The 10000-nt window shown below is 48.7% G+C and overlaps 1 protein-coding gene across 1 annotated transcript in view; it reads right to left on the bottom strand.

Moving 5' to 3' along the window:
- Positions 1-10000, bottom strand: part of il1rapl1a (interleukin 1 receptor accessory protein-like 1a) — a gene marked incomplete at both ends in the record, with an annotated part of 193596 nt that overhangs the window by 106365 nt on the left and 77231 nt on the right. The window contains 2 exons of the mRNA XM_080535666.1: positions 2960-3113; positions 4709-4895. Coding sequence (XP_080391792.1) covers positions 2960-3113; positions 4709-4895 — 341 coding nt within the window. The remainder of the gene's footprint in view (positions 1-2959; positions 3114-4708; positions 4896-10000) is intronic.

The following is a 10000-nucleotide window of genomic DNA, read 5'->3' as shown; positions in this document are numbered from 1 at the left end:
GTCTAAACTATGATAACTGTGTAGCCTGTATCTCAGTATAAACTATGATAACTGTGTGGCCTGTATCTCAGTCTGAACTATGATAACTGTATAGCCTGTATCTCAGTCTAAGCTATGATAACTGTGTAGCCTGTATCTCAGTCTAAACCGTGATAACTGTGTAGCCTGTATCAGTTTAAACTCTGATAACTGTGTAGATAACTGTGTAGCCTGTATCTCAGTCTAAACTAGGATAACTGTGTAGATACTGATCATTTGAACAGGAACAGATCAGTATTGTGTAGTAGGTAGATATACTATATATACTATGCAGTAGAAAACTAGCCAATGGAACAGCTGTGAATGCAGCGCTATGCGAGCCTCAGGGCTGAGGTGTCTTTAGTGGAGTCTGATGAAAGGCGTTCGACCGTAGCAACTCTGAACGTGAACACTGGCTCTCTACCTCCTTTTAAAGCACATCCCCGGAGTGATCACTGATCAAACATGATTGGATAGGGGACTACCAAGTGTTCCACTGGCTCGCTTTCACAATCCAACCGTGTAGGATCAAGGCAGGGTACATTCTTTCAATGCATTCCCCCAGAGGATCTGTCACTATTGCTCTCTTACAGTTATCTGTTGGCCAAGCAGAAGAAAAGAAAAAAAAAGAAAACACCATGACCTCAGCTGAGATTCTGTCGGTTGGCCAACCAAAACTAACTCTGGGCTCCAGGAGACTATAGTCAAAGTTAAACGAAGACAAAAAAAAAGTCCAAAGCCCAATTTCCCTGTAGGCCCTCGCCGCGATTCGGTGCATATCTGAAAGGATTGCTATGAGCAGAAAAGTAATAGCAATATGCTAACAGCTCCACATTGACCTCTGATAAGCGCTGTGGGTCTTTCATCATATCATAACCTTATACCTCAGCACTCCTCTGAGCCGTACAGAGCAGAGGAGGTTGGCTGGAGGTTGAAATCGGAGGACATTGGCTCATTGTAATAATAAGAATAATAGAGATGGCTAGGGGTAGGGGAGGCTGTAGGCATGGGAGAACAGGTAGGTTTTGAGGTGGGATTTAAAAGTGAGGAGTGAGGGTGAGTCTCTGTTAGGGCTTTCACACCGGCAAAGAACCGTGCCGGTTCGCGTTCGCGAACCAAGTCTGGAACCGGCCGGCGCGTTCAGACCGAAGCTCAATTGGTTCGGAACCTGAAAAGTTGGTTCGCAGCGGGCACCAAAAAATAGTGGTTCTCAAGCGCGAACCAAAACGTAGAACAGTCACGTCGTCAGTGGGTGTGTCCTATTCTAGGCTGCAGAGACCAGCAAGGAGGAAGTAGACAAAATGTAATCTAATCTAATTCTAATCATTAGTGATCAAAAACAATATCAAAAGTGTCATTATTCTCTCTATCTTCCTCACATGCTCAGCAAACACACACACGCACACGCGCGCGGACATGCGCGAACGCGAATTTCGTAAGCCATTTCTATTCCAGTAATGGAGCAGCTGATTAGTAAAAGAACGCATATAGAAAGTGTCTTTTGTTTTGTTTCACAGAAAATTGTGTTTATTTCAGATACTGTACTAGTGGAAGATATTATCCTCTTTTCCAGTGAAGTAGCTGCCATCCAGTTGTGAATTGTTTTGTTTATCCCGCCCCTTCATCACCCAGCGTTGATGACGCGGATGGTTCAGGTTACACTGGTATGAACGCGGGCTCGTTCGCCAGACAGCACCAAGGTTCAGAGGTTTCCGAACGCGAACGCGAACCGGCACGGTTCTTTGCCGGTGTGAAAGCCCTATGAGTGGTTGGGGGAGAGAGTTCCAGAGGCGGGGTGCGGCTCGTGAAAAGGCACGGTGACCGAAGCCTTTGAGTTTTGAGGGTGGGACAGTGAGGGGAACAATGGATGAGGATCGGAGGGTACGGGTAGGGCGGTGGGGGAGAAGGAGGTCAGTCAGGTAAGGGGGTAATGAAACACGTGTGGAGTCAGGTGGAGCCCGTCTTCCGATTTCTACCTCCACCAGCCTTCCCTGAACCAGAGCTACCTAGTCGGTAGGGACTAGCACTCGACCTGGAGTTAGCAACAGTCTGACAAAGGCCAATGAAATATGAAGAGGGCTTAGCATCAGCATCTGTAAAAACGAATGGCAGTTTTCTTCAACAATTATGTACAACCTGACAAAAAAAATTCTGGCAGAGGATATTTTGATTTTCTCTAAAAAAAACTGAGCTTAACCTTTCCATCAACCCTAATCAACACAGTTGACCCAGCGTGGTCCACCGCACCATGCCCAACCGACAGAGCGCGCACCTGGACCGCCCTGAGCACGGCACGCCCTCCACCCTGGATCCATCCCTGGAGCTAGGGCTGACTGAGCATGTGTGTAAGTGTGTGTGTGTGTGTGTGTGTGTGTGTGTGTGTGTGTGTGTTTAGAGTGTGTAGAGAGTACTTGGCGTAAGCGTGCATTTGTGTGTGCGCGCGTGTGTGTGTGTGTGTGTGTGGTGTGTAGTTCTCCCTGACCTTGGCCCTCGCTCTTTAGCTCTCTGTGCGAGGGGGCTTAGCCCCTATAGCCGTAAATATTTCAGCAGAGCTTGGCTCGCCTTAAAGTGCTGAGCTGGATTCCGGGCCACAGCGTTCAACTTCCCCCAGCAATTAACACACCAGCGGGAGATCACTGCAGTGAGAAGTGTGTGTGTGTGTGTGTGTGTGTATGCATACATGTAAATCATTTGCTCTTATTCATCCTCCCCTCTCCCCTCTTCATCTCCTCTCCTCCCTTCCTTCTCCTCTCCTCTCCTCAGCCAAATAGTGAACCTACAGTTCTGTCCATTCCATGTGCCCAACTTCCACGTGGGAGAGATTCGACAAAAGAGAAAGAGCAGAATAGAAAGACCCTACCCCAATGTCCCCCAAGCCCTGCCACACCCCTGCCCCCCCCCCCCTGCTCCTGGCCCCCCAACACAGGCCCCCTCATCCTACCTGTGACGGTGAGGTTGGTGGTCCTCCGTACGACGAATCCCCCGAACTGGACCTCGCAGGTGTAGTTCCCGATGTCGTCCTCCTTCACGTCTCTGATGGACAGGGTGGTCCCCTTCTGCACCACGCTGGCCCGCCACTGCCTGGGCCGGCACTCCTGCACGTCAACACAGAGAACGGACGGACATTCGACGCGGTCCGACACAGACAAAGCTTTCGGTTCTGATCGGGCCTAGGTCTGACCGCTGTAATGAGAAGCGAGAATGATCTCGAAAACCCCAAAAGGGAGTTGTTTGAGGAGTCGCTGGTGTTCATGGTACGTGGACAGGTGCAGGTGTGAGCTGGGGCTGTGGAGGGAACGGGGCCGTGTGAGTTATCCAGTCACGTTGCAGAGAGCTGAGAGAGCTGGAGAGGTGAGCGGTGGAATCCCTAGCTACCTCTCCTCATGAAAGAAACTCATAAGGAAAGATTATGAGGTTTAGTAACTCCAGTTATCCTACCTACTTATTTGATTGAAGTTTATTGCAGTGAACTTAATATTCCAGATTCGATAGAACAGGACTGGCAAGGACATTGAGGAGATGAGAATGTCACTTTGAAAGTCTCTACTGGCAAAACAATGTGTGTGTGTGTGTGTGTGTGTGTGTGTGTGCAGGTATGTTTGTGTGTGTGTGTGTGTGTGCGCATGGTTGTGTGTGCATACATGCTTGTGTGTGTACGTGCTGTACTGTATGTACACACAACTGTGTGTGTGTGTGCGTGTGTGTGCGTGCTCGTGCGTGTGTGTGTGTGCGTATTTCCAGGTATAGTACAGTCTCCTCCCTCTGACAGGGACAACCCTGAGCTCAGTGGATTCTATTCCGCCATCGCTCCCGGCAACCTCGGAATTCAATCAGCGTGTCACCGTAGTGGTCCAAATAACTGCAGGTTCCAGCGCTCCCAGTCATTATCCAGCCCTTAATTGAATCCTGGAAGAACCTGGAGGTAGAGCCCAGCCAGCTAATCTACCGCTGATCTGCCTTTGATTAGTTTGGCCTTGTCCGTTCCCCAGGATGGTGCTCTGGGATCCGCAGGCCATGCCTGACCCTCGAGTTGGGGAGAGAGCTCAGGTGAGTAAAGGTACCTGGAGAGGAACCGCCGTTTAGGAGCGTTAAGAGCATTTTAGAGGACAGGCGCATGAAAGATGAATCATGCATATGAACACCCTCAGTTCTGCTCCTCTGTGTCCCAGTTCTAAGTGAGTGTTGTCCTCAGGTGACCCCCAGACGGCAGACAGGTCTTATGTAACGCAGCTGTCGTACCCAGACCCCACGTATGACCTGGCCCAGCGAGGGGGCTCCGTGCCAGACGTGGAGTTTTAACACAAAAAAACGATTAGATATAAAACAAACAGCAACGGAGCGTCTGTGATTATCGCTTTCGCGGACACATCAGACACACACACATCAGACAGACAGACAGACAGATAGACAGACAGGCTGACAGGCAGACAGGCACACAGACAGACAGACACATAGGCAGACAGACACACACACAGACAGGCAGACAGGCAGACAGACAGACAGACAGGCAGGCAGACACACACACACACACACACACACACACAGCCCACACACAGCCCACACACACACACACACACACACACACACACACAGACACACACACACACACACAGCCCACACACAGCCCACACACACACACACACACACACACACACACACACACACACACACACGCGACAGGGCCTCTCACCTTGTACCATGTGATCTCTGGCTCCCTGCCAGGCTCCAGGTAGTCGTCCAGGTCAGGACAGGTGAGGTCTTTGCTCTTGCTGAGCTCAGCCTTCTCAGCCCGCCTCATGTTGGAGTTGTAGCAGAGGCCAGTGTCATTGTCAGCTACGGTCAGAGACATGGACACCTTGATGCAGTAGGTGGAGTTCCTGTGGAGAGACACACACACACACACACACACACACACAGTGTGTAAGAAATACTGTATGAAGCCATGAGTGTTGTCCTGCTACACGATGCTGGCTCACCCTTGCCTCAGCCACCACTCAGGTGATGCATATCAACACAGACCATGGTCTGCCGTTCAACATGGTTGGATGTCAATAAAGCTTTTGTTTCTGTTTTTTGCCACGGTCTGACCAGGTAGTATGTGAGCTGGGGATGAGGGAACATGACCATGTGAGTTATCCAGTCACATAGGCTGCAATTTACACCGCAGGTCGAAGTGACACCATTCAGATTTTTTTGCTCACGTTTTTTCTCATGTGCCACAGATCGGATATGTAACATGTAGGTGTAAGTAGAAAAAAGCACATTGAATCTGATATTCTCAGATCCGATTCAGGCCTCAATATCAAGCCGGCCTCAATCAGATACGAATCTGATATGTGTCATTTCGGCTGCGGTCTAAGCAGGCAGGTCGCATATAACGCTCAATTCTGATTTGCACGTCATTGAAAATACGACGGTCTTCGCATTTTGATGATGTTTGACGTGAGTTTCACTCACTTCAACAGTGAAGGGCTCTTTCTTCTTCGCCTTAAAATGTGCGCAATATTTAAGCAGGCAGGTCGCATATAACGCTCAATTCTGATTTGCACGTCATTGAAAATACGACGGTCTTCGCATTTTGATGATGTTTGACGTGAGTTTCACTCACTTCAACAGTGAAGGGCTCTTTCTTCTTCGCCTTAAAATGTGCGCAATATTTAAGCAGGCAGGTCGCATATAACGCTCAATTCTGATTTGCACGTCATTGAAAATACGACGGTCTTCGCATTTTGATGATGTTTGACGTGAGTTTCACTCACTTCAACAGTGAAGGGCTCTTTCTTCTTCGCCTTAAAATGTGCGCAATATTTTGCAGACCTCTAAACATACTTCGGAAAGCAATGGCTTTATATTATCACTCACTCAGTGTTTGAGTGTGCAGATGTTATTTTTGCACTCTATTGTTACTCTTCAGTTCCAGCACCTCAGCAAAGTCTGATGAGCGATGGTATTTTCACTATTATAATATATATAAAAGGGATTATAATTTCTGTCTGAGCTGTGAGGTGAGTGGTGGAGTCCCCAGTTCTCTCTACCTGGGAAAGAAACTCGTAAGGAAAGATGATGAGGTTTAGTAACTCCAGTTATCCTACTTATTTGATCGAAATGCATTACACACACAAAAACACACAGTGTGTAAGAAACTATTTCAGCCACTATTGGGACGTGTGAAAGATATGACGTCATCGCTAATGGACATTGAATGAAAGAATGCATCTTTACCTTTTAAAAAAATAAAAATAAAAAAAGGAACAACATATTTCCACAGTATGGCCTCCATTAGGGTGCTTATGAAGATTGTAAAGCGCACACAGCCATGCACATCACTGATAAGGCTCAGAGACTTAGAGAGAAAAGCACTTTTCTTGCTCACTCGCTCTCTCTCCCTCTATATCTTTCTCTTTCAAACAAAAACAAACACACACACACACACACACACACACACACATACATACATACATACATACATACACACACACGCAGGCAAGCAAACAAATACCCATCTCTGTCCTGATTATTTCCTCATACACAGAAGGTCATGACTATGCCCTTTACATCCTCCCCCCAGCCCCCCCCCCCCCCCTCCACGCCCCCCCACCCGCCACATGTATTTCGGGGGTTTAGCGATAACGACGTGTTCAGCAGCTTTCCTGAGTCAATGGCTCACTCTCACGACCACCATCTAATTTATGGGGGAGCCAGCCAGTCCCGGGAATGCTAATCAGAGCACACACACACAACCCCCCCCCCCCAGCGGGCTGTGTTGTAGAGCCGGAGGGGAGAAACCCGCTAAGTCATCACAATGACGCGACAGGCCTCCGACAGGCGCAAGAAGGAGGAAGCACTGAGACATGAACATAAAACACTTCAACCTTGCGGTTCCGGCCCCTGCCTATAGGGGGCAGTCATCCGCTACACGGCTGGGTAGCCTCAGGCGACTTGTGACCTGTGTGAGCCATATGGGGCTTTCATTTCATTTCATTACATTACGTTTACTGCCGGCCAGATGCTCCCATTCTGTGTAAATGACAGGCCTTCATATGATCTACTCAGGTTATGGAAGCAATAAGAGAGTCACCTCTCTTGTATAAACACCTTTGACCTGGATGACTATAAAACACACACACGCACGCACGCGCACACTAAGCTGAGGCTCCCTGTAACAGCCCAGCCCACCCAGCACGGCATGGCCCGAACCCTGGCAGCACTCTCTGGCTTCCCTGGCCAGGGACTCTCCTCCTCCATCTCTCCCCCTCCATCTCTCTCCCTCAATCTCTCTCCCCCATCTCTCCTCCTCCATCACTCCTCCTCCATCTCTCCCCCTCTATCTCTCCTCCTCCATCTCTTCCCCTCCATCTCTCCCCCTCTATCTCTCCCTCTCCATCTCTCCCCCTCCATCTCTCCTCCTCCATCTCTCTCCCTCCATCTCCCCCCCTCCATCTCTCCTCCTCCATCTCTCCTCCTCCATCTCTCTCCCTCCATCTCTCTCCCTCCATCTCCCCCCTCCATCTCCCCCCCTCCATCTCTCTCCCAGACACTAACCAGCATTGAGGAGGAGGAGGAGGAGGACCCACTGCCCAGCTCGCACAACAGAACCAGGAAGAGAGAGAAACAATGACAGAAGAAGAAGCGCAGAGAAACCAGCACTCAGAACAGGACCAGGAAGGACAGGACACCATTCATGGATCTGTGTACTCTGGTGAAGACAAGGCAAAAAGCTGCATCTAGGAGTCCATTTTGTGTTCAATACAGTAGTTCCTTCTCCTGAGATTGGAGACATGCCATTGTTCTCCATCTAAATCTCTCTCTCTCTATCCCGCCAAGCAGCACCACCAGCAGCAGGGGACAGATACAGTTAGCATCAGAGCCCAATCTGCATGTTCATCCTTCTGCATGTTCCTGCATGTACATCCGTCTTTGTCTCTCTGTAATGTGGATGCTGCGTTAGACAACCAGAGGAGTCTTATTCCCCCCGCCCCCCCCCCCCCCCACACACACACAGATACACAGACATGCAGACACGCAGGCAGACAGACAGACAGACAGACAGACACGCAGACACACAGACACGCAGACACACAGACACGGAGACACACAGACACACAGATACACAGACACACAGACACGAACACGCAGATACACAGACACACAAAGACACAGACAGACAGACAGACAGACACACACAGACACAGACAGACACACACACACAGGCACACAGACACACACAGACAGACACACAGACAGACAGACAGACACACAGGCGCACAGACAGACAGACAGACACACAGACACACACACACACACACACACAGACAGACAGACACACACAGACACACACACAGACACATACACACACACACACTTACAGACACACAGACAGAGACCCAGCGTGAGACCTGGCAGGTGTGAATGTTGACATGAAGAGGATGTGATCTGAGGTGACCTCACACAGAGGGACGCCTGAGACAATCAGATCCCCGGGGGTCCCCGGGGGGGGGACGGGACGGGACGATCACACCGCCGGAGTCCTCTCTACCTGGGAGATATTCACAGCAGGCGCCCCGGCGGGATTAAGGGAAAGTGTCATTGGCGTTTGATTGACGGACAGTCGGGGGTCACCCCTTCGTCCCGGGGTGTCTCTCATGTCTGTCACATGCTATTTCCCTCGAGTGGGGAAAAAAACCTCTTTAATCCTCCCGTTCACGTCTCGTCTTTAGTCTCCTCATACCGTCATCCCCACACACATTCATAATTATAATTAAGGGAAGAAAAATACCAGCACACCAGAAGACAGGCTCATTTGGTGAGTTTATGGATTCATTCACTGGGTAGAACATGGGCAGACTGCAGAGGTGTCAGAGTGTGTTGTGTGTAGGAGAGGAAAGCCTGAAGGTCCCAGCGCTCATTTACATTAAGTGGACTTGCTCAGAGAGCGAGATGGAGAGAGATTTGTATGTAAATGAAGTCACCTTCACCAGCAAACAGATGATTAAAGTTTCAGACAGAAAAGGACAAAGACAGAAGTGTTAGCTCGCGTGCGCATGCACACACACGCACGCACACACGCACGCATACACACGCACACACGCACACACACACACACACACACACACACACACAAACACAAACACACACTATAATGATACTGTATACGAAGATGCTAGCAGTAAAAACTGTAAAAAGTGAAAATAGAAACTAGCCTGTTATGATAAGTTACTTAGCAAAAACATGAAACAACCTTATAGTGGTGTGCTGAGTCTATGAGCACTCAGCAGCACTGGAGAGAGGAGAGCACAGAACTCACTCTCTCCTCCCAGAGGGGTTGCTAGAAGGAGTGTTTGGGTCATGTGTGGTGAAATATGTGACTCAAAAGCTTACCCTCTAACAAAAAGACAATTGATTTCAGCTCAAAGGCAAATCTCTATAGTGCCCATTGAAACACACAGGCATTTTAACACTGTAATGCACTGGGGTATACGCTTTGAATTTCAAACCCAAATTTGAATTCAAGCAAGCTTTATTAGTATGATCTTTAAGTCATGAATTGCAATGAGGGGGTAGCCATTTTGAGTATGTGGCTGTGGAGGTGTCGTCTAAAAAACTTGAGACAGATGGGTGTCTTATCTTATTGTCTGAAAAAGGTATTGGTCAAAAAAAGGAAACATTAGGATAAGTTTGGAGTTGTTACACGTCGACATACACAACCCTTTCCCCAGAGGGCAGCAGCAGTTCTGCTACCGTTCTAAAGTAAAACAAAGAAGGTTACGTTTTGTTTTCCTCCTGTATAGATTATTGAATTTCAACTTTTTAATCAAACACCTTGAAATGAAACCACAAACTGGAGCTGGTCCAACACACACACACCATGTAGGTTCTAAGTATACCAGAAGTATCAGCCTCCTGAGCTGTCTGCCTCTGGATGACGTAGAGTGAAAGAGTGGACCGTGTTAAAGAAATTAAAGAAAGGCAGCCTGCTTCGTTT

Source organism: Nansenia antarctica (genome assembly GCF_963989245.1).
Source record: "Nansenia antarctica genome assembly, chromosome: 7".
In the NCBI taxonomy this organism is placed as follows: Eukaryota; Metazoa; Chordata; class Actinopteri; order Argentiniformes; family Microstomatidae; genus Nansenia; species Nansenia antarctica.
The sequence above is the reverse complement of the archived record's forward strand: the minus strand, read 5'-3'. Positions and strand labels throughout refer to the sequence as shown.